This window comes from Cibotium barometz, chromosome 4 (genome assembly GCF_041138505.1).
Source record: "Cibotium barometz isolate CiBa-2024 chromosome 4, ASM4113850v1, whole genome shotgun sequence".
In the NCBI taxonomy this organism is placed as follows: Eukaryota; Viridiplantae; Streptophyta; class Polypodiopsida; order Cyatheales; family Cibotiaceae; genus Cibotium; species Cibotium barometz.
This window is the reverse complement of record NC_141049.1, coordinates 9,225,103-9,249,582: the sequence shown is the minus strand read 5'-3', so window position 1 is coordinate 9,249,582 and position 24,480 is coordinate 9,225,103. Positions and strand designations below refer to the sequence as shown.

General features: G+C 46.5%; 1 protein-coding gene across 4 annotated transcripts in view; it reads left to right on the top strand.

Moving 5' to 3' along the window:
* LOC147638881 (telomere repeat-binding factor 1-like) overlaps positions 1-24,480 on the top strand; it is a 133,389-nt gene that overhangs the window by 78,337 nt on the left and 30,572 nt on the right. For all 4 annotated transcript variants that reach the window (XM_086785265.1, XM_086785285.1, XM_086785294.1 and 1 more), the window contains exon 3: positions 16,903-16,987. In XM_086785265.1, the coding sequence (XP_086641391.1) occupies positions 16,903-16,987 (85 nt within the window). The remainder of the gene's footprint in view (positions 1-16,902; positions 16,988-24,480) is intronic.

Below are 24,480 nucleotides of genomic sequence, written 5' to 3'. Positions count from 1 at the left end.
GCTTAGTGTGTCAAAGAGTTAAAGCTGAGAGAGTCAAAATGCCTGGAAAGCTGCATCCCTTGGACATTTCCCAAATGAATTGGGAATGTATAAGCATGGATTTTGTCATGGAACTACCTCGAATAAGTTTTGGTTATGACTCAATCTTCGTAGTGGTGGACAGATTGACCAAAATGATACACCTGATTCCCACCAAAAAGACTTACATGGCACTGGATGTTGCTAAGGTATTTTTGAAAGAAATTTTCAAATAACATAGACCAAAAACTTGAGTTTAATCTCTATTTTTAATCACTCATGAGCTTAGCAATCTTGAGAAGGAGGGATTAATGCAAACAAACCTCATTGAGAGCAATAGATTACGGAGAATGGATTTTCCAAGCCTCATGCTGAATTTATGAGAGAAACAATTAATCATAATAAACGCGTCTGAATCCATGGTTAATGCATAAGAAGCTTAGCAATGTATGGAATATCAATTTGGGAGCTTACATTGGGTGTTTGGAGTGAAGAATGAGCTTCACAAGCTTGAAGGGTGGCCAAAGCTTCTCATTGTTTTCAATGTTATAGAAAGCTTCACTTTTTTGCAAAATTGAGAATACACTAAAATGAGAATACTCTAATCTTAAACAAAGGCTTCAAAAGACTTATCAAGCTAAGGTTTCAACCTTTTGATTTTTGCTAAGGTTTTCTTTGCTTAAGGTTTCTTTTGCTTATTATTCATGTGGATCACTTTCATTTTGCCTTGGGTTTACACATGACCTTCAGTGACATTTGTGTTCCAAGGGTGCACGCGCACTGTGCGCTTAATTTGGGCATAATTGTTTACTACTGTATGTGGGTGATTTCTCATGGTGCGAATGCAACCAAAATTCTTAAAATTCTCGCGCATAAAAAATTGAGAGGTTATATGGTCCTATTGGGGTTCTAGATGGTCATTTTTTGACTTTTCACTTTCCCGGCTTACTTTTTGGGTGACGTCGCAAACTTGTTTTCTAAAAAACTCTCTTATAAAAAAACTTGTTTTCTAAAAAACTCACTCTTATAAACTCCAAATTGTGATCCATTTTGATATACGGGTCTAGAAACCAACTCGCAACTTTCTATTCACAACTTTCTCTTTCTAGACTATTTTCTTTCCCTAACTTTTTTTTAAAGTAACGAATGTATTTTTCTAAATTTTTTGTTCCAAAAATTCATATAAATAAAACCAACATATTCATTTGTTTATATGACTCAAAAATAATATCAACTAATCCAAAAATGGAGCCTACAATCTACAGGGCAATCCACATGGCTTTGCCAGCAACCAAAGTCTGAATGTGTATGCCCCTACATATGTGAGAGCTAGAGGGCAGTTTTGGTTTTTTTATTGTTGTGTCCCTTCCTACCTTGGATTCTTGGATTATTGGAGGAGATTTCAATAATCTTGAATCTCGGGAAGACTTGAGGGTGCAGTATCTACATGGAGGGAGTCAGGCAATGGATTCTTTTGTTGGGATTCCAACGGTTGAGTAGGAAGGTTGGGATTGGTTGATGTTCTCGGCACATTGTTTGGATAGTTGGCATGAGACCTCCTTTTGTGCAGACTTTCTGGTAGTCTAGCCTTCTCTTGGGGCTTTAGGCGGCAGGGCCTAGACAGATTGGATAGGTTCTATGTTGATCACTGGGTTGTTGCCAGAGGTGGCTCCATTCACATTCAAGCCGGGACCACTATGTCAGATTATGCGCCAGTTCATTTACTGCTTGACCCTCCCTCTGTGTCAGCCCAAGGTGGCCTTGTAGGATCCTTGATAGTTTATTCCAGTATGGGAAGGTCAAGGTGGCCATTAGACTACTAGATTGTACATATATAGAGGATGTGGTGAGAGGGTGGACCAAACCTTGGTCGAGTCAAGCTGGATATGTTAGGAGATGGTAGAGGCACGCAAAAGAAGTATGTAGGAGGAAAGAGCTATTATGCGGTCTCTAGCCTCTATCCAATGACTTCAACAGCAGTATTGTAAGCCCAGCGGGGCGTGCAGTGACAGACTCAACCATGTGTCCAAGAGATAAAGATATAGAGAGAGAGGGGAGAGACATAAGGGAATAGGGATCTTGCACAGTACACCACATTGAGTGGGAAACAGGGCCCGCCCCCTTTCAGGAATTTATTTAGGAACAATTCATGGCCACGCTGGCCAAGATCAATACAATCAATGAATACAAAACAAACATATATGCCGATGTAGGATATCCAAGTCGATGTCGATGTCAAGGCACGAGATCTCTGATGCCAAACACACCACGGGGATGACCTACAAGTATCTCTCACCGAACTAGTACCAAATCTAATATCCAAATCCAAATCCAATGAATCCAAGTCTAAATCCAAGTCCTAGTCCAGATCCAAGTCCAGATCCAAGTCCAAGTCCAAGTCCAAGTCCAAGTCTAGATCCAAGTCCAAGTCCAAGTCCAAGTCCAAGTCCAAGTCCAAGTCCAAGTCCAAGTCCAAGTCCAAGTCTAGGAAACACTCGCTCCTCCCATGAGTAATCTCCACAATTCCTATAGCCTTATCCATGAAGAAAACCATGGAAAAGCTCTTTCTTGCAAGAGAACTGATATAAAACTTCTTTTAATGGTTTTCGGGCGATAAAAACCTCCAAAAAGCAGTTTTTGGAGCAGTTTTAGGGTTTTTTAAATTTTATGTCCGTGCAGTCTTGTATGGCTGTACGGATCCGTATAGTCGTATGGAAAGACGATGATGTGGCACTACAGTTGATGGAGGCGCTGTGAAATCAGTGCGGGCAGTGATGAATAACTCCATGATTTGGTTCATAGATGATGATGAAGAAGATGATCTCCACGCTTCAACGAAGATGGCAACGCGATGAAGAGGTTCTTCTTCAACTTGATGCTCAAGAGAGGCTCATGCTTGTTTTATACTTGGGGAAGCCTTTCTTTTTGCCAAAAAGTGATGCTTTTGCCTTTTACTTTGCTTTTGGTCTTTTTTAATAGTAAAATATTGCTCAACTTTAGTCAAAAGTTCTTGTTTTGGATGCGACAACGACAGCTACTGGAGAGGTGAGCTTGCGCTGTTGTTTCCTGCCCCCGCCTGCCCCTCTGCTGCCCTCGCCTGCCCCTCTGCTGTCCTCGCCTGCCCCCTCTGCTGCCCCCGCCTGCCCCCTCTCCGCTTGCCCCTTTTCTACCCCCGCCTGCTCCCGCCCATCTGCTCCCGCCTCTGTCCCCCTTCTTCTGGACCCGCCTTTGTTGCTCCCGCATTTTGCTTTTGCCTTGTGGCACCCGCCTTGTCCTCCCCCGTTTCCCTTTTATTTCAGTAGCATTTTTATTTGGATTCAAGTCGGCCGCCCACACTTTCTCGATTGGCTTTATGGCTTCTTGTGGCACAGCCAATCTTTCGCCACCCCCACTGGCAAGGAGAATCATCAATTTTTCACAAGACGAGCTCACCTCTCTTCAGTAACCTTGAGGTCCAGACCACCCTTGTTACGAGAGTTTATGGTTCCCACCCCTCTTGTTCGCCCGCAGGCCCGTGAATGGCTTCTGGCAGCTGTCCCTTTGGAGCTGATTATGCACTTCCAGGATACCTGTTTGCTTAGTCGAGGCTTCTTCCAGGTGGACTTTCATGCTTCAGAAGCTACTTCTCAGGTTTTGGTTGGCAGCCCCTTCCCTCTTGGTCCTAGAAAAAATTTCTTCTTTCAGTACCAGGTGGACTTTGATCGAGTGGCGGAGGATCAGCGCCTTACCCCGGTCTCACTGCGGTTCCCTGCTCTTCCTCGGTCCTATTGGAAGCTTTTAGCTTCCATAGGGGCATCCTTTGCCCAGGTTCTAGAGGTACCAGTCCTTCCGAGCTCTCCTGCCTCAGCTTCCGTGGCTGTTACCGCCACTCTTCATGGTGTACCGCGGGTCCTTGTGCTTGTTCCTGATCCATCGATTACTGATGATCATATTATGCTTTAGAGACCTGATGGACCTCATTTCCACCAGAGGATGGAGATTGCAGGCAGACCTGACCAGTGTCGGATTTGTCGTCGACAAGGCCACATTGCTAGAGATTGTCCCAGATCGAGGGGCCATGCTAGGAGGCGGCGTGGTCCTACCCATTAGATGCCTTCTGCAGTTGCCGAGACTCCGGTTGCTCCTTTGCCACAGTAGACCACACAGCGTTGGGTTGTGGTTAGGGATGGCCGGCTCCCTCGGACCCCCGTACTTGCCCCTTCATCCACACCCCTTGTGGAGCACCCTAACCCTTGTGCAGCTCTTGCCTCACATGATGTTGATCCCTCTTTGGAGGATAAGGCTTTGCAAGCACATGATCTGGATCCTTCATAGGAGGATGCTACATTACAATTGCATGATGATTGTACCCTTGAGGATGATGTTGCGCATTCGCATTGTCATGGTACCTCTCCAGTTTTGAGGACTAGCCCTGGCTTTTCCTCGGAGTGGGAGAGAGAGGTAAGGTTTACATCGTCAAATTTTCCCTCCCTTACCTATGCGAGACGTACTTCCGCCTCTAAAGGGTGTCCTTTGTCGACCACGAGATCTAGTCGTTCCTACTCTGAGTCCTTATGAGGATTGTCTCTTGGAACATTCAGGGTCTTGGGGTTTTTTTTTCCATGTCAGCAGAAACAAATTGTAAAAACCCAACTTCATTGTGCAGTCACAGGTGGACCTATGGATGTATTTCTCTTCCAAGAGCATAAACTGGATGCTAGCCAGTGTGGGAGATCAGGCAAGCTTCTCTCACGACACGCCTTTTGGTCGCCAGCTGTTGGTACCAACTTCCAAGGGTGGTGTTTGTATTTCTAAGCTGGAAGTATATCTGGATAGTCCTAGAAGTACTTCTCTGGTATCCATTTTGCATTCAATAGTGAATAATTCTTGAATTCCAAGAGGGACTTTCTAACGACTATCTTTCCTCTTTTTCTCATAGAATGAAACACAATCTCTTTTGGCTCTTCCACCCTTGGTGGATCCTCCAAAACAGGCTCCTCTGAGGGTACCTTTACATGGTTTCAATAAACTGTCATGGAAGGCATTATGTGTCCCCCAATGATCTGAAAGGTCCAATCGATTAAAAAAAAACATGGTTGATCTTCTTGGTATCCTGAGAAAGGTCCATATACCATCATTCCTTGACTTTGGCAATCCAAAGATAAAACCCATAGCAATATTCTCCCATAGAACATTCAATGGGTGCAATAATTCTACTGGTGTTTGTCAATCAAACGTGACCTTCTGACAAACCAAACATTCTCGAATCATAAAGTTTGATGTGCTTCCTCATAGTAGGCCAATAGAAATAGTTCTCCAGAGCTTGAAGTGTATTCAAGGTGTCTCTATGTCCCATGTAAGAAGGAGCATGGCACTCTTCCATTACCTTGGCCTCAATTCCTGGGTTTGCATCATAAGAAAACCCTACTTAATGACATAAAAAGTCACCAAATCTCGATTCTATAATCTGTTCCAAAACATCTTTGAGATCCTCTTTGGTAGCATAAGGATCCTTCATCAAAGTGAAATCCATATGGTAACCCATAGAAACTACATGGGTCATGGGTCTTTGAGATAGAGCATCTGCGACTTTGTTGTCTTTCCCATAGGTATGCATAATCTGAAAATGAAATTGGGCCAAATAACTAGCCCATCTTATATGCTTTTCTGATATCCTAGTTGAGACATAAAATACCTAAGACTTTGATGATCTGTCTTGATAACAAATTCAACACCCATAAGATAGTGCTTCCAAATCTTTAAAGCGTGAATGACAGCCATCAATTCTTTCTCGTATATGGGTGCGGTCTTTTCATGGCCCTCTTGGTTCAAGACTGCTCCAATGCAGTCTTCTGAAGCATCACACTCTTACCATGAATGGCTTTGATAAATCTGGACTTATCAATACCGGTCCTTTGCTAGCATAAAAGGATTCTTTTTCAGCTTTTGGCCACCGAAATGCTACGGCTTTCTTTGCCAAATCATGTAGTGGACTTGCTACAACAGCAAACCATTTGATGAACTTCCTGTAATAAGAGCATAAGCCAAGGAAACTTTGAACTTCATGCACACTAGTCAACTCTGGCCATTCCACAATAGCCTTGACCTTATTTAGGTCCATCCTCACCCCTTCCTTGGATACTATATGGCCCAAGTACTAAATCTCTGACAAAAAGAACCACTCTTCTTGCCATTCCCATATAACTTGTGCTTCCACAATTCTTGAAATACCATATCCAAGTGCTTTCGATGCTCTCCTTCGTTCTTTAAATGTACAATAATGTCATCAAAGAAAGTAGCGGTAAACTTTCTATGTGCTTGGAATATTCTTTCCATCATTCGGTTGAAGGTAGCCGGGGCATTGGTAAGACCAAAAGGCATCACCAAATACTCAGAGTCCAAAAGTAGTCCTGAATGCGGTCTTGTGAATGTCCTCTGGAACAATCTTGACTTGATGGTAACCACTCTTCAAGTCGATCCTGCTAAAGATAGTGGCTTCATTCAATCTATCTAGGATATCATCAATCCTAGGAATAGGAAACATGTTCTTTACAGTGATCTTGTTAAGAGCCCTGTAATCAATACACATATGCCAAGAACCATCCTTTTTCTGAACCAATAAGATTGGGGATCAAAAAGATGATGAGCTAGGTCTAATAAAATCCTTTTCCAATAGCTCGGTCTTTTGCTTCATAATCTCCTCTTGTTGAGCTTCTTGGCATGATGTCAATCTGATGATCTTCCGATCTTCCTGGTTTCTTACTTTGGCTTGTTGGGACAATTTGCAGCCAAGTGTCCCTTCTTTCCCTTACTTGTGGTTCCAAAGAAGTGGCATCTGAGATAGAAGGCCTACGAGTAGCCTCCTCGTCTCCTCCACGAGAAATAGACCAAATATCTCTATATCATTCTTAGATAAGCTTTAGGAGCTTCAACTCCTTCGGCTTCGGTGGCCCAATAGTTGATGAAATCTTCAAACATTTGAGCCCTTCTTTGGTCCTGTTTCCTCTTGGTTCTCCAAGCAAGGAATTCTTCGTCTCTGAGAAATTGTCTGAACTGCTGAAAGTCATGGTACTCTTATGATGACATGGCTGCGGTCTCATGAGTAATGACCCTGGTTCTTATCTTGAAATCGTGGATCGGCCTAATAGTTATTCCCTTCATTAGACCCTTGGTTTCCCTCTTTTCTCGGCATGGCTTTGTCACCTCAAGAAAGTTTCTTCAAGAGAAATCCTGCTTTGATACCACTGTAAGCCCAGTGGGGCGTGCAGTGACAGACTCAATCATGTGTCCAAGAGATAAAGATATAGAGAGAGAGGGGAGAGATAGAAGGGAATAGGGATCTTGCATAGTACACCACATTGAGCGGGGAATAGGCCCTGCCTCCTTTTAGGAATTTATTCAGGAACAATCCACGAGCACGCTTGCCAGGATCAATACAATCAATGAATACAAAACAAACAGATATGCCGATGTAGGATATCCAAGTTGATGTCAATGTCAAGGCACGAGATCTCTGATGCGGAGCACACCACGGGGATGATCCACAAGTATCTCTCATCGGGCTAGTACCAAATCTAATATCCAAATCCAAATCCAATGAATCCAAATCCAAATCCAATTCCAAGTCCAAGTGCAGATCCAAGTCCAAGTCCAAGTCCAAGTCTAGATCCAAGTCCAAGTCCAGGAAACACTCGCTCATCCCATGAGTAATCTCCACAACTCCTATAGCCTTATCCATGAAGAAAACCATGGAAAAGCTCTTTCTTGCAAGAAAACTGATATAAAACTTGTTTTAATGGTTTTCGGGCGATAAAAACCTCCAAAAAACAGTTTTTAGGGTTTTTGAAATTTTCTGTCTGTACGACTATACGGATCCGTATAGTCGTACGGAAAGATGATGACGTGGCACTGCAGTTGATGGAGGCGCTCTAAAATTAGTGGCGGGCAGCGATGAATAACTCCATGATTTGGTTCATAGATGATGATGAAGAAGATGATATCTATGCTTCAACGAAGATGGCAACGCGATGAAGAGGTTCCTTTTCAACTTGATGCCCAAAAGAGGTTCATGCTTCTTTTATACTTAGGGAAGCCTTGCTTTTTGCCAAAAAGGGATGCTTTTGGTCTTTTTAATAGTAAAATATTACTCAGCTTTAGTCAAAAGTTCTTGTTTTGCGGTCCCCAGCATGCATGGAGCAGTGAACCCCATGAGCCCAGGAGGTTCACATCTTTGTCTTCTTTAACATCAGCTTTGCAGGTGGGAGAGGGTGTTTCACGTACCTTCACAGCGAGGACCTTTGCTCCAGAGAGGCTAGGTCTCGTTTCTCTTTTGAGTGGGAGTTTCTGGCAGGAGAGATTCACATCCATTTAGTGTGCTTATGCCCTCGGGTGAACAGCCTCTACTCTCCCTCCTAAGTGCCTTCAAAAGCCTCATGAGCCAAGGAGGCCCTCTAGGTCCTGCAGCCTCTTCACCTAGCCATGAAGATTGCTTCTTGAAACATCTCAGGATTGTGCAGTGCCTTCTGCAAATGGCATAAGAAGGTGGTGTGCGAGGAGCTTCAGAGGGCTCTAGTAGGGGGAGATCTCGATGTTCTCATGCTTCAGGGACATCATTTGACATTAGGCAGGACCAGACAGTGCAACAAGATCCTCCATGGCTGTTGTCACACATTTTTGTCTCCCGCTTATGGACACCTGGGCAAAGAGGGTGGTGTATGCATTTCTATGGGCAGTCATCTTTCCCCACTGATGATGCATTCTGGCACCATTGTGTCTCACAGATTGCAGTGGGTGATGCTATGCTATCATTGGGGGAGGACCATGTCAGCCTCCACATTTATGCCTCCAATGGGGCGAGAGAGCACATAGGACCATGTCAGCCTCCTTCACATTTATGCACCCAATGGGGTGAGAGAGCGCATAGAATTCTGGGTACAGGTGCACCAGGGTTTACTACAGCAGACTTTTGCTGCATGGTGGAGGCTTTAACATGATAGGGACCCTGAAGGATCACACCAGGCATTGCACCCAGAGAGCGTCAGCCTTTCTCAAAGCTTCTTTCCTCCAGGTCAGACATGCATCTGTAGGGGCCAAATCTGGCCTGCTTAGACTGCTTGTATGTGGATGAGTGGGCACATGCGACATGGGTGGCATTGTGGGCACCGCTGTACCACGTTGTTGGACCATGCTCTGATTATTGATTAACCTCAGCGATCTGCGGCAGCAGGACTGTTAGTAGTCAGCAAGGATTCCCGATGCTCTCATCCGTGACCCAGAGGTGTGCAGCCACATTGAGGAGATCTTGGGGTCGTTCCCTTTTCGCCTTGGAGCTGTTGTAGCGGCCCTAGATAGGGCACTCGAGGAGATCAACAATTTTCTTCAGTCTTTTGTGTGGGTAGGCTTAAGGCTTTCCGAGAGCAGGATAGGAGTGTGCAGTGCAATCCCCAGCAATGTAATTGGCCATTATTGGCTTATATTGGTCTTATCCCTCCCTTTTGGGTTGAGATCTGCTGTGATCAGATGGGGAGTGCCTCTCTTTGTTGCTGAAGCAAGTAATCTTTGGATCTCACCCGTCCCGTCTCCAGGCTCGGGATTGGGTCCTAGCGGCCTCCGACCTCGCTCTACACTTTCGAGATGTCAGGTTGCTTGGAAGAGGTTTCTTCCAAGTGGATTTTGATTCTGAGGACGCAGCCTCAGAGGTTTTGAAGGGCAGCCCTTTGCCATTGGGCCCGAGGAAGATATTCTTTCTTCCCTACTCCAGCTGACATTGAGCTCTTTGAGGACTATGTTTTGCTTCCGGGCCCTTGTGGCCCTTTGAAGCAACGTATGGAGATTGCAAGTAAACCCGATCAGTGCCAGGTTTGTCACCAACAGGATCACTTTGCTTGAGATTGTCCTCGGGCTCGAGGTCGCAGGAGGCCTCGTAAGCGTGCTTCTCAGGCGCCACCTCCCTTGGTTCCTTCCCGTCCTTCAGTCCGCCAGGTGTGACGAGCTGTCTCTCACGCCCGCCCCCCTGGTGCGATTGATGGGAGGCCTCCTCGGATCATGTACAGATAGATGATGTTTCTGGTCAGAGGGATGTGTCAGCTGATGCATCTTTGCAGAGAGATGATATCTCAGATCAGGATGATTTTGTTGAGTCCTCTCTACTTGGAGGGGGCGATATGCAGGATGTTCAGCACAGTGGGGATCATGTATTGCAAGATTTTCAGCATGATGCCATTGCCCTTGATGCCCCGCAGGGCGAACAGGTTTCTCGTACATATGCAGGTATTGTGCAGGGCCTCGGACAAGGGCATGTCAATGGACTTTTCCCCGTGGATTTTCCCGTCCTCCAGCATTATGAGAGCATTATGAGAGGCACCCTCAGGCTGCCCATTGTCTTCTTAGATCTGGAGTCAAACCCTCTTCTCTTCCATGAGAATCGTCTCATGGAATGTTCAGGGCCTTGGAGGGCTTCCCACCCGTGGTAGGAAGCGCCTTCTGAAGGACCAGCTTCACCCTGTTGTTACAGGAGGGTCTATGGATGTGCTTTTGTTGCAGGAACACAAATTGGATAGATCTCAGTGTGGCAAAACTGGTAAGATGCTTCCTGGCCACACCTTTTGGTGCTCGGTAGTTGGGACTAGAGGGGGTGTTTGTATTTCAGTGGGAGCATTTATTATGCCTCATGTTATTGGGCACGGTGTTATCATCCCTGCTAGAGCGAAGTGGATCTTGATCATGCATGAGGGTCAGAAATTGGGAATCTTGAATATCTATGCACCTAACGTGAGAGGTGAAAGGGTGGCCTTTTGGGATACCATTACAAATGTCATTCCCCAGGTTGATCATTGGATAGTGGGAGGAGATTTTAATATGGTTGAGCAACCTTCTAACAAGAAGGGTGGACGCGAAGGGGGTTTACACCCTTTGGAGCGAACCTCATGGGAGAGGTTCACGCTTTCCTTTTTTGGCAGGGATTGCTGGACTGAGAATGATTTCCAGAGAAGGCCAAATTCCTTATCTTTCTCTTGGCATAACCGCAGGAGCGGGGATGAGAGCATCTTTGCACGTCTGGAGAGGTTTTATGTGGTGATTGGTCCTTGGACAGAGGAGGCACCATTGCTATTATGCCTGGCACCACCAAATCCGATCATTGCCCTGTCGTTTTGTGTCTCAGGGAGCCTGGGGCTCGCTTGGCCTCTCCCCGTGTCCGTATCCCTGACTCTCTTTATCTTGATGCTGACATTTCCCTTGAGATCAGAGAGATATGGAGATCTTGTGACGGTCCTGATCCTCGTCATAATATTGCGCTAGCTCTTGAGAGGACCAGCCATCATTATCATAGCACTGCCTTGTCTAAGGAGGAGGCTCTGGACAAGGAGAGAGCTATTAGGCGTAGGATTGCTGCTCTTCAGAGGGAACATGAAAAGCATCCACATGCGACTTGGATTACAGACCTCTTGACCACAGTTAGAGCAGAGCTACAGTTAGCCATGGACAAGAGGGTTGAGTTCGCCTTTCATGCAAACGAGGCCTTTTGGACTCAGATGGGTGGCAGATGCAACGAAGAGTTTGTGAGGTACTTGTAGGACTCACAGGGTGAGGTTCAGATTGAGCCTGATAAGGTGAGGGGTATTGCTTCATAATTTTATCGGTCTTTGTTGACTGTATAGGTGCCCTCTCCTCACAGAGATGTGAGGCATAAAGTTTGGGAGTGCATGCCCAGGCTCATTACAAATGCTATGTGTTCTTCCCTGGATGCCCCTTTCTCGAAGGATGAATTCCTTCACGCACTGCATGCTCTTTCTAGTGGTTCATGCCTAGGGGATGATGGTCTTTCTCCCGCCTTCTTTATTCTCTTTTGGGATCATATTGGAGATGCTATCATTGTTGCCCTTCAGGAAATGTGGTTTTCGGGTATGATGCCTCCATACCTCACGGAGGGGCTGATTCACCTTATCCCCAAGAGTGGGGACAAGACTGACACCAAGCAATGGAGGCCCATCACCCTCCTTGGATCTGCATATAAAATCTTAGCTAAAGCCTTGAGTATAAGGTTGCAGCCGATTCTCCAAAGGACTATCCATGATACTGAGAATGGTTTCCTCCAAGGAAGGAGTATATTTGATAACATTTTTTCTTTCTGGGAAGCTGTCGAGTGGGCAAAGTCTAGTCAGAAGCCTCTTGCCATTCTTTTACTTGATTTTGAAAAAGCTTATGACAGAGTGGATTGGGATTTTTTGGAGGGCACTATGGCACACATGGGGTTTTCCCAAAACTGGATCAAAGGGGTGTCTTGCCTATACAAGGAGGCTCATAGCACTGTTTTAGCCTATGGGGGGCGCGGTGAGCGTTTTCAGATTTCCTGTTTAGTGAGGCAGGGTTGTCCCCTCGCCCCTTTACTGTACCTCATTGTAGCTGAGGCTATGAGCAGGTTTCTTTAGGTTGCCCCTGGTGTTGTGGGTCTTAGGCTGCCTTTATGCACGAAGGAAGAGTTTTTGGACTCTGAGTTAGCAGATGATACGGCGTTGTTCCTTGAGGCTTCACATGCTTGTTTATGTTCTTTCCGGACAGCCTTGGAGGCCTTTTGTTTGGCAGCAGGAGCTACTATCAATTGGCATAAGTCAGTTGGTTTTTGGATCAGTGATTCTCCTCTTGCAGATTGGGGTACAGATGTTGGTTTTACTTGGATTGAGAGAGGATGCTCTGCCAGATACCTTGGTTATAGGTGGGCGTTGACATCTCCCCTGCACAACAGTTTGCTCCAGTGCTCTTAAGCATTAAAAGCAAACTTCATCACTGGAGTAGGAGGAAGCTCGACTTGGCCTCTAGAGCTTTGGTGGTTAACCAAGTTTTGCTAGCCACGACTTGGTTTATCGCTTCATGCTGGATTTTTCATAAGGGCTGCATTGGCCAGCTTCGTCGCCTTATTCGGAACTTTCTTTGGTCAGGGCTTGATGGAAATGCACACACGAGGGCTAGAGTTGTTTGGGAAACCATTATCAAGCCTAAGTAGGAAGGGGGATTGAATATCATTGACCCTGAGGTGCAATGTAAGGCTTTGCTTTGTAAGCTGGTTGTTAGGGGCTTTCTTCCAGGCAGTGAGCCGTGGAAGGACTTTCTCATGCAGCAGATCACGAAGTGTGTCCTTGTTCGCGGAGGTGACTGGACTCTCAGCTCACGCTTTATTTTTTCGGATGCAGTTCACCGCTCCCCTTCATCCCCCCTGGTTAGGTCCCTCCTACGGGCCTGGGACTGCTTGAGGAGTTTTTTGGTACACATCCCCCCGCGTTCAACGGAGGAAGTTAACCGGCAGCCCATTTTGTGGAATGATTTGATCTTAGATGTGCATGGTAGGCCTCTTGGGGCAGCTATGCATGTTCTTTGGGCTGGCTGGGAGACCCTATGCCCCACAGTGCTGGCTTGGAAGAGGTTTCAAAGCCTCACCGAGGTACAGAGATTGGATTTCACGCAGCATTTGAGAGGCTCTAGCTGGAGGATTTCACAGATTGATGGAGCCATTCCCAACCACTGGATTACTGGATCTTTCTTGGAAGACCGTCATCATTCTTGGTTTGGGGTTTTTTCTGGGACAGGTGTTCCTCTTCAGGTTATGGGTCTCCCCTTGCCTAGGGAGGATGATGTACCGGTCTTTTTTTCTGTACAGGATGGATGGCAGCTGGAGAGATGTGACGTGCAGGACCTTATTGAGGGCCCCCAGATTCGTCCAGTCAGAGTTGTTGGCAGGTTAGGGAAGCACGTCTTTGTTGACCCCCCCCCCCCCTCTCAGGGATGATCACAGAGAGTGTTAGCCTTTGGTTGTATGGTGGCTACCCTATCAGACATTTGCATTGGGACTCCGGTGAGTGGGAGTGGAAGGATGCTTGTAACCCTTTGAAAAGCATGCCTTTTTTTAGTTATACGGTGCGGAATGCCAGACATCTTATCTTGGGACACATTCAGAGTGTCCCTACTCTTAGACCCCGTTGGGAATCTTACGGCATTTCGCCGACATTCAGAGGGTTTTTTGGCGGAGATTGTGGCATTCTTATAGGAAGCCACAGATTTCCTCCTTTATCTGGGTTTCTCTTCATGGTGGTCTAGCCACCAATCAGTGGAGGTCTGTTACTGGTGCTTGCCCAGCATGCCCTAGATGTGCAGGAGTTTCGGAGTCAGTTTAACATTGTTTATGGGAATGCAGGGAAGCACAGAGGGTTTGGTCTGCGATTGCACACCTCTTTGGTAGGATTAAGAGGGATGCTATCATTTCTTTTGGTTCTATCATTTGGTTGACACAGTCTGGGCCTCAGTTGAGATTCGAGGGGACTGACAGGAGCTTGGCCATTATGGTTAGGCAAGGAGTTTCTCGACAATGTTGTCTTCAGGATTTGCCACTTTCACACTTTGTCCCTCAGGCACAGAGGTTAGAGAGCTCTTGGGAGATTATTGCTAGCATCTCAACCTGGAATATCTGGAAGGCTAGATGCACTGAGGCCATTGAGGGTACTCCCGTTCTTGTTTCTCAGCGTCTTTGCAGGATTTGGAGTGATATTATTCACACCATCATCGCTACCTGGGCCAGAATCCAGGGATCTTCGAGGGCTACGGAGAGGAAGCGCGGCCAGTTTATGAGCGAGTGGGACATTGGTATCTTTTTCACGTCCTCTCATTCGGGACCCTATTGGCAGCACAGGGCTCCTGATTGGTTGAGATCTCCACCTTACTTGGTGTGAAATCTCCATTTTGTAAGTTTTTTTCATACTTAATAGAAGTCTCCTTTGTGAAAAAAAAAAGAGACTGTCACCCTCAGCTGATCAGTGGTGATCCTCATGGCATGTGACATGTGTCTCTGAACGTAACTGGGCCTCTTAATGAATCCATCCCTAGTGACTCTTAGGAAATGCTAAGTGAAGGGTGGCGGCAAGAGAGAGAAAGAAAGAAAGAAAGAAAGAAAGAAAGATATATTAACGTCTACGAGAGGCCAAAGTCGGCCTATGAGACAAAAAATAATACAACTGTGTTCTTCCGGTCATCTGAAGAAAAGGAAAAGAAAGAAAAGAAAAAGTGTGCATGTGTCTGGATACAACTGTGAATCATCATGGATCGGCGGAGCCCATATACAAACAATATAAAGGGGGGTGGGGATGTGGATGGAGTGCTAAGGCAAGATGCATCTCTATATGCTGAAGGGGTAGTACAAGCATGCTATGCAGATCTATGTCTAACTCCATCCAGTGCCATAAGAGGGATATAAGATATCATACATCGCCGATGCTGAGGCTGTGAGTGGCGTGAACATGTACCCTGAGTCTGAATGAAAGCGAGCTAGCCTCTCCTGTGTCTCCATCTGGTGTCTCATCCGGATAGCTGCTATCTCTCGGTGACGGAGTCGGGGTGCTCTGTGTCCAGTCTGTCTAGGTCTCCTCCTGGCTCTCAATTCCTCTTCTCTCTGTGCGGTCACCCCACGTGGTACATGAGCTAGCACTGGCATACCTCTCTGGAAAAAATCTGTGAGCTGGGACTATCTCCCACCCCTAGTGGGAGCGGGTGTCTGGAGGAGTCTCTCTCGAGAACTATGAAGCTCTAGTAGTAGTCTGCCAAGCTGTCGCTGGTCCGAGGCCTCCATCAACTAATGTAGTGAAGAGTGCTCCTCAAACAATCCTGCATAACTATCTCTGACCCCCTGGTGGGCTCTACATCTACATACAAAGTGATCCTCAGTCTCCACCTCTGAGAGAGAGAGAGAGAGAGAGAGAGAGAGAGAGAGAATTAACGTCTACAAAAGGCCAAAATGACCTGTGAGAAAGAAAGATATATTAAGCGTCTACTAAAGACCCAATGGGCCTATGAAACCAAAGTGATACAATAATGTCCATGGCATATCTCATCATGGAATGGAAAATAAAACAGAATGAAAACATAAATATAGCTATCTCACTGGGGTGATACAAAACTGTCCATGGAAACTCATCATGGAATAGTGAGAACATAAAAATATGGGAGCAACCTCGGCTCTGAGTAGATGGTATACCACTCTCCAAAATGTCAAGCATGGGGTTGACGAGTATGGCTGAGAGGTCTCCCTCAGCTATGTCACGTGGAAAGGTAGCTCAATGGCGGTGGAGCATGTATTGGATTTAGAGCTAATGAGGTGATCGTGGCTGACGGGGGGGTCGAGGGCGTTGGGCACGCTAGAGTGTAGAGGTTCGGTCCGAGGTAACTCCTCTCGGGCGAGGTAGGTCCGGAGCAGCTCGTGGAGGGTCCACAAGATCCACTGTGTCGGTGTCCTCCACCTCCTGGGTCCAAAAGAAACTGGTGATGGTTGGCTGTCGAGGGAGGGGGCGGGGGGTGGTTGGGGCCTGTGTCTCAAGAAGGTGTCCCTATGTCTACGGAGCTCAAGCAGGAAGAGGGCCAGGCAACGCTGGTCCTGGAAGTCAATGATCCTGGAGAGTGGACCGAATCCCTCACGAAATAGACAGTGAAACCTCCCACGGATCTCATAGTATACTGGGCAGCGGCATATGTAATGCTCCTCCGTCTCAACCTCTGTGTGGCATAGTCGGCAGATCCTCTCCTCTCTGGGTGTCCGTACGAGCTTCCCAGCTCTGAAGATGCGCTCAGCTCTACCTGTCTCTGAGGCGGTGGGAAGAAACCCGTATCTGGCCAATCGCAATCCGCATGGCATGGGACATGTAAACACTCAAGTAGCCCGGCTGCTGGATGAATCCATCCTCACTGAGTGTGAGGAAGTGGTCTCTGTAAAAGTGCATCTTCGTGGGGAGCTCCAGGGGTGTGATCCATGTGCAATGTGTGTAGAGGCTAAGAGAGAGAGAGAGAGAGAGAGAGAGAGAGAGAGATGCAAAGATAAAATATGCTCAGTAAACATGTATTTACACCATACATTTTTTGTATATGTCGCAGATTTGACCACCTCATTTTGGAAGCTGTAATGAGCCTTAAAGAAACAAATGGAGGCAGTAAAAGTCAGATTGCCAGCTATTTAGAGGTCTCCTTTTCCATCATCCTTGTTCTTTGTTCTAGAAAACAATAAATCATGTGTTATTGTAAGTCTGACATTTTGAATTTATGTATTTTAAGGACTTCAAAGGCTTGGGATATTTAAATAAGCAAGAAGTTATTAGTTTCTCTAGTTAATTGGCTCATGTTGCTAGCACATCACGACTTTTGATCTTTAAGGTGACGTTTCTCCTTAACACGTGAGTCACAATGTAGATTCCTTGGTTCCCTCCTTGGAAGTGTAGATGATGAGGCACATGATGCAGCAATAGATGGAGAGGTGCGTGAAAGAAAAACAAAAACTTTGGAAAGAACATAAACCTGTCTCGACAATCTCTATTCCCAGAAAGAACTTCAACTCACCAAGATCTTTCATTTCAAATCCATCATGCAACTGTCTCTTCACTATTTCTATTTCTCTTGCATTATTCCCAGTAACTATGAGATCATCTACATAGATGATTATGAGTGTAAGACTCCCATTCACTTCTCTTACAAACAAAGAGTGATCGGCAGGGCTGATCTGAAACCCCATTTGTTGCAAATACATAGCCAATTGCTCAAACCAAGCTCTTGGAGCTTGCTTTAGTCCATATAGTGTTTTTCTCAACTTGCATACATGCGTCTTCTTTGAACTATCCATATAGTGTTTTCCTCAACTTGCTACATGTGTCTTCTTTGAACTATCCACAAAACCCTCTGGCTGAACCATATACACTTCTTCTTGCAAGTATCCATTCAAGAAAGCATTCTTGACATCCAATTGGTGTAGAGCCGATCTCTGACTCCATGCTATGGCAATCACACTACGTGTTGTAGGCATCTTGGCTATTGGAGCAAACGTTTCATCATAGTCTATGCCATATATTTGTGTATAGCCCGTAGCAACTAATCTAGCTTTGAAACGACTTATGCTTCCATCTGCATTATGTTTGATGCGATATATCCATTTACATCCCATGACCGGCTTGTCCGTAGGAAGTGGGACTAGCTCCCATGTCCGATTCTTGTACAATGCATCCATTTCTTGCTTCATAGCTATGTTCCACTCCTCACTCTTGTTTGCATCTTCATACACCTTGGGTCAATGCATTCATTCACCTTTGCCATATAATGCCCATATGTAAGTCGCTCTACCGGATACTTGATCCGTGTACTCTTCCACAAGTATGGTGACTATATTAAGTTGCCCTGATGGCTTTCATTTGACTCGATTTGACCTCCGGAGCATGTAGAAACCTCCCTCCAAAACTGCCCTGTAAGCTGTCAAAACTGCCCTGTTTTTGAGCTTTTTCTGAGGTTTGTCTTGCTTGTTTTGCTATGCCATCAAAACCATGAACCCTCCCATATTTGGCCGCATCAAATACATCATTTGCATCATGTTTTACATCTCTGTATGGCTGTACCACATCATTCACATCCTCTTCAAGCATGCTTTCACCATAGCTTGACCTTGCAACTAGTTTGTCAACCGGTCTTGCATACCATGCTAATCCTTAATCAAACCTCGCATCTCGGCTTATATATATCTCCTTTTGCATCCGATTATGTGTCCGGAAGGCTTTATTTTTTTTTTCCAGAGAAGAGACATCTATTAAGTATGAAAAAATATACAAAAGGGAGATTTCAAACCAAACTAGGTGGAGATCTTCCTTGTGTTGCCAACAAGGTCCCGTATGTGTGGAAATGAAGAATAGACCATGATCCCACTCTCTCATAAACTGGCCGTGCTTTCTCTCTGTGGCCCTCAAAGATCCTTGGATTGTGGCCCAAGTTGCCATAAGGGTATGGATAATATCACTCCAAATCCTGCAAAGGCACTGTGTGTCCAAGACAATAGTGCCCTCTATGGCCTCAACGCATCTAGCCTTCTAGATTTGCCGGGCTGTAATACTAGCAATAATCTCCCATGCACTGTCCAATCTCTGTGCCGGCGGGGCGTATCCTGAATCTGGCAAATCCTAAAGGCAACCCTGCTGAGCAACTCCTTGCCTGATCAAAATGGCGTGACTCCTATCTTCCCTAAGCCGGGGCCCGATTGAGTCAACCGAATGATAGCACCAAAAGATACATAGGCATCCTTACTAATCATGTTAAATAGGTGTGCTATCATGGTGCAGATCCTCTATGCTTCCCTATAGCAAGGCTGGCTGCAAGGCACACTACGTGGTGGCTCTTCTCTGGACAGTATGTCCGGAGTCCTCGATGCTCATGGCATGACACAGAAGACACTACGCAGCGGGACACAACACAAGAAGAGGTGGAAGAGACGAGACTGTGGAAGGAACGAAAACACTTGCACTACTCAGAGAACACTCATACATGTCCTTCACTGTACCGTGCACACTCAGCAGAGGTCACAATGAAGAGGACGACACAACACAAGCTGATATAACAAAAGGTACAAAGTGGCATGAAGGCTGCAAGATGAGGATGTCCTCCAAGTGGGATAAGGTTGCAGGATAAGGATGTCCTCTAAGGTGGGACGAGGGCCATATATGCCCGAGGTCGAGACGGTGGCACCTCCTATCCTTGGTGATGCCTTGGGTGGCAGCGTAGCCTTTGGTGGAATCTCCTATCTCTGGAGATGCGGTTGAGTGTCAGCCTGTGCCGTTGGAGCCTTCAATGCACCTCCTTGTGTCCGTTGCAGTAGTGAGTCTCCACTTGATGATCCAATGTTGGGACCTCCGTTGACTCATTGCGACAGTCACTGCCACATCACGTTGTGGTGGATGGTCCGTTGAAGTGGACGGTCTGTTGTGGTGGATGGTCCACCATGTGGGCACCCTTGGTGGCTACAGGTCGCCCACCACTAGAGTGCTCACCGTCCTCGGTGAGGAAGATAAAAGGAAGTTGCCAGGAGGGTTACATATGGAAAGTATGCAGGAGGAGGTTATGACACGATGCACAAATGCAGGTAGGCACTGATTATATTACGCGTATTACAATGATGAAAGAGTGCAGAGCACATACATTATGATGAAAAAAGTGCAGACAAAAATAACATCATAAAAGGTGGTATATACAACTGAAGGAATGAAGGAAGACTTTTTGATATATATATATATATATATATATATATATTTTTGTGTGTGTGTGTGTGTTAAGTCTGTTTTTGGGAGAGGTGGCCACAAAGGGGGGAAGGTAGTCGAAGCAAGGAGGCTGTGGCGCAGGAGAAGATGAGGCGAGAGGTGGCAAGGGGGCGAAAGGCTTGACTGTGGTGGGAGGGGGGAGGGTGAGAGATTGGCGCGAAAGGGGGGGTGGTGTGTAGCCGAGGAGGTTGTGGAGTAGGTGGGCGAGAGAGGCATGCAAGGGTCATAGTAGCAAGGGCTTTTTTTTTTTCCCATGGATAGATCATGAAGTCATAATTTTGGTGCTCGCTTGGAGGTAGCGCCCGAAGGCGTAAGCGTTACAACTTGTGATCACAAAGCGTGGTGAGAGAAGAAAGAGGGGGGGTCTGCGTGCGATGATGGAGAAAGGGAGGGAGGGCTGCAAAAATAGAAGAAAAAAGGGGGCTGGTGAAGATAGAAGAGGGGGGGGGTGTGAAGAAGGGGAGGCTGGTGAAGATAGAAGGGAAAAAAAAGGGGAAGGTGTGTGTAGGGGGGCTGTTGTGGAGAGAGAAGTAAGATGCGTGCAAAGATGGAGAAAGGGGGACTGTGTGCGAAGAAGAGGGGCTGGCGAAGATAGAAGAAAGGGGGGGGGGGTGGGGTGGCTGCGTGTGAAGAGAGGATGGGGAGAGAGGAAGAGAATAGGGGGGGCCACGTGTGATCAGGGTTGGGGAGAGAAGGTTGGGGGGGGGGGGGTCCGCTGGCCACTACGAAGAGAGGTGGAGGGTGAGCGATGGAGAGGGTGGTGGAAAAAAAGGGGGGTTCAGGGAAAAGGGGGTCTGCCACGTAGGGTGAGAGGGGGAGGGCGAGCAATGGAGAGGAAGTGGCCGATAGGGATGGCCGCTAAGACCGCGAAAAGGGAGTGAGGGGGTGGACAATTGATGGAGGCGGTGTGGGGGACGTTGCAGAAGAGAAGGCCACCGGAGGTCAAGGCGCAATATTGCGGGGACGTAGCCACGAAGCAGTATGACAAAAGGCGTGTGTTGATGTCCTCTCTCCTTGATGGTGAGAGGACATCCCCCAGTGAGGGCATGGAGGACGTCCGGAAGCGAGGAAGTCCAGGGGAGGAAGGCCCAAAGTTGAGGACGTCCCAATTTGGGGATGGCCCGAAGTGGAGTGTTGCAAATATGAAAGCAAGAGCAGACTAGAAATGAAACAAGAACACAAATAAAAGACAAAGAGTTACCTTGAGATGAGTGTAGACAAGACACAAGATTGATGCTTTCATTGATGTGACACCCACAATATATAGGTGAGAAGTACAAGATAGAGTAGAGTGACTTATGGGACAATTATAGAGGTGCCACGTGGCATACACTGAGATGACCAAGACTAAAAGTACTCCTAGTGAGCACTTATTTCCAACACCCTCCTTAAGTGGACACTAGGAGAAAGACAGAAAGACAAGACTAGAAGATAGACATAAAGACCTATAGACTGAGAGACAAGACATGACAGACAAAGATCCTGAGACACCCCTCCTCAAGTGATATCCTCATATGGGTCCACAAGGATAGGGACAAGATGGATCTAAAACAAGACACAGTCAGATTGATAGACAGATAGACAGACAACAGATAGACAGACAGACAAGACTAGATAGACAAGATTGATTGTAGACAAACAGATGGACCTTGAAGACATCCCTCCTCAAGGGCAATCTCTGCCTCTCAAGTAGGGACAAGAGAGAGGTCCTAAAGCAGAATGAGTAAGACATAGAACCCCTTGACCTACATCATCGGTGGTCAAAGTGGTAGACAAGAAAGATGAAGTAATCAGAAAGCCCACTCCTCATCATAGGAATGAACAGCAAGATCTGCTGATGTAGATGCTGCAGCAACATGGGCTGAGGTAGATGCAGGGGCTGATGTAGACGTTTTAGAATAGCAGTCCTTCTCCCGGTGATTATCACGGCCACAAATGGTGCATGGATGGGCCTTGAAGCAGTCCTTCTCCATATGATTAGTTTTTCCACAATGGGTGCAAGGCTTTCTTACCTTAGAACCTCCTTTCTTTGCTAAAAATGCAGTGTCAGTTACCTTTTGTTGTTTTGTTCTTTCCTCTTCTTGGAGAGCATTGATGATACCTTCAAGAGTAGGATTATTGTGATACTTGAAGGTAGTGACAAGAGTAGCATAGGTGTCAGGTAAGCTTTTGAGAAGCACAGCAATAGCAATATCTTCGGAGATGGGGGACTTCACTGATGCAAGCTGAACCATAAGACTGCGAAAATAATTGACATGAGAGGCTATAGTAGCTCCTTCCTGCATATATAGATCAAAGAATGAGATCATAAGTGCAATCTTAGAGTTTTTAGAGCGGGGTCCAAAAAGGGTATCCAAAGTGATCCATGCTCGAGAAGCAGACTGTATGTCGGAAATGTGATGAATGTAATCATCTCCAAGACCGAGCAAAATGATAGCATAGGCTTTGTCATTCTTGGCAGTGGGAGCATAAGTGATAACTTGCTCAATGTCGGAATCTTCGGGAGCAGCATGGTGAACAACGTCCCAAAGACTTTCTTTCATAAGATGGCACTTGATTTTGATTTGCCAAGTATGAAAGTTGGACCCATTGAATTTGTCGATAGACATGAGAGAATGAGCAGAAGAGGCCATGTGGGAAGGTCTTACCTCTTGCTAAAATGCAAGGGCAGTGTCTATTCCCTTACAAGATTGCAGAAATGAAGAGATTCAAATTGTTTTTAGAAGCCGGCTCTCTCACCACTTGTCAAGGCCATAGCATGTGACAGCCCATCGAGGTATGAGGAACCAGCAGTTTGCAGATATGAGCATGAACAAAAAGGAGACAATGCACAGTACCTTGTAGACTTTGCAAGAAGAAGCGATGGCAGAACTGAATAGTTAGGCGGCCTGAAGGGGGGAAATGCGAACTCAAGATCGTGAAGAGCTGTGTGATATACTCAGGATTGTTGTAGGGGGCGGCGGCGGCAGCTGTAATCAGGGCGTGAGCAGACTGTTGTAGAGATAGACAGCTGTAGCAAATGCCCACGAAGGTCCAAGTCGGGCTGCAACATCAAAAACAGGTCGGCCAGGAGCTGTGTATGAGCCTGAACATGTACAGGCTTCCGTAGCAGCTGCTGGAAAACAGGTCGGCAGCAAGAAAGTGGCCGGACGGCAACTAAACAGACCCGGCCTGAATTGAATGTGAGTAGACTCGTCCTAACAGCTGAGCGCAGCTTAGGGAGATGGTGGCCTGAAGCTATGGCGGGCAACACAGGACAAGAGCAGCCTGCTCTGATACCATGTTGCAAATATGAAAGCAAGAGCAGACTAGAAATGAAACAAGAACACAAATAAAAGACAAAGAGTTACCTTGAGATGAGTGTAAACAAGACACAAGATTGATGCTTTCATTGATGTGACACCCACGATATATAGGTGAGAAGTACAAGATAGAGTAGAGTGACTTATGGGACAATTATAGAGGTGCCACGTGGCATACACTGAGATGACCAAGACTAAAAGTACTCCTAGTGAGCACTTATTTCCAACATGGAGGACGTCCGAAGTGGAGGACGTTCGAAGTTGAGAACATCCCAAGTTGAGGACATCCGAAGTTGAGGATGTCCCGAAGGTAGGAACGTCCCAAGTTAAGGAAGGCTCGAAGTTGGGGACGTCCCAAGTTGAGGAAGGTCCGAGGTGAAGGACGTCCCAAGTTGATGTTTGAAGTTGAGGACATCCCAAGTTGAGGATGGCCCGAAGTTGACATCCGAAGTTGAGGATGGCTCGAAGTTGAGGACATCCGAAGTCGAGGATGTCTAAAGTTGAGGATGTCCGAAGTTGAGGACATCCCAAGTTGAGGATGCCTCGAAGGTGGGGATATCTCAAGTTAAGGAAGGCTTGAAGTTGAGCGCGTCCCAAGTTGAGGAAGGTCCGAGGTGAAGGATGGTCCGAGGTTGAGGACGTCCGAAGTTGAGGACAGCCCAAGTTGAGGATGTCCCGAAGTGGAGGATCTCCCAAGTTGGGGATGGCCTGAAGCTGAGGACCTCCCAAGTTAGGGATGGCCCCAGGTGGAGGACGTCGAATAAGGCGGGCTGATCCTTGATTTGACCCCGAGCCTTGCATACCATTTGCTCTTTTGCATCATGTTCAGTGTTTCCCTGCACATCGGGAACTGCATGTACATTAGCCTTGGTCTGCTTGTCCTCGTGCTTTGGTTTGCGGTCAGGGCACTGTCGAAACATGTGGTCTTTGCTACCACAAGAAAAACATTTTTCCTCCTTGGCATATTGCTCTCTTTGCTCCGGGGTCAAGCCGAATTTGTTCTTCTTTGGGCTCTGATCTTTAGATGAGGTATTTTCAGCTCTACCTCCCTTGTGGGTCTCCCGGAAGTTCTTTTTAGGTGGTTGTCC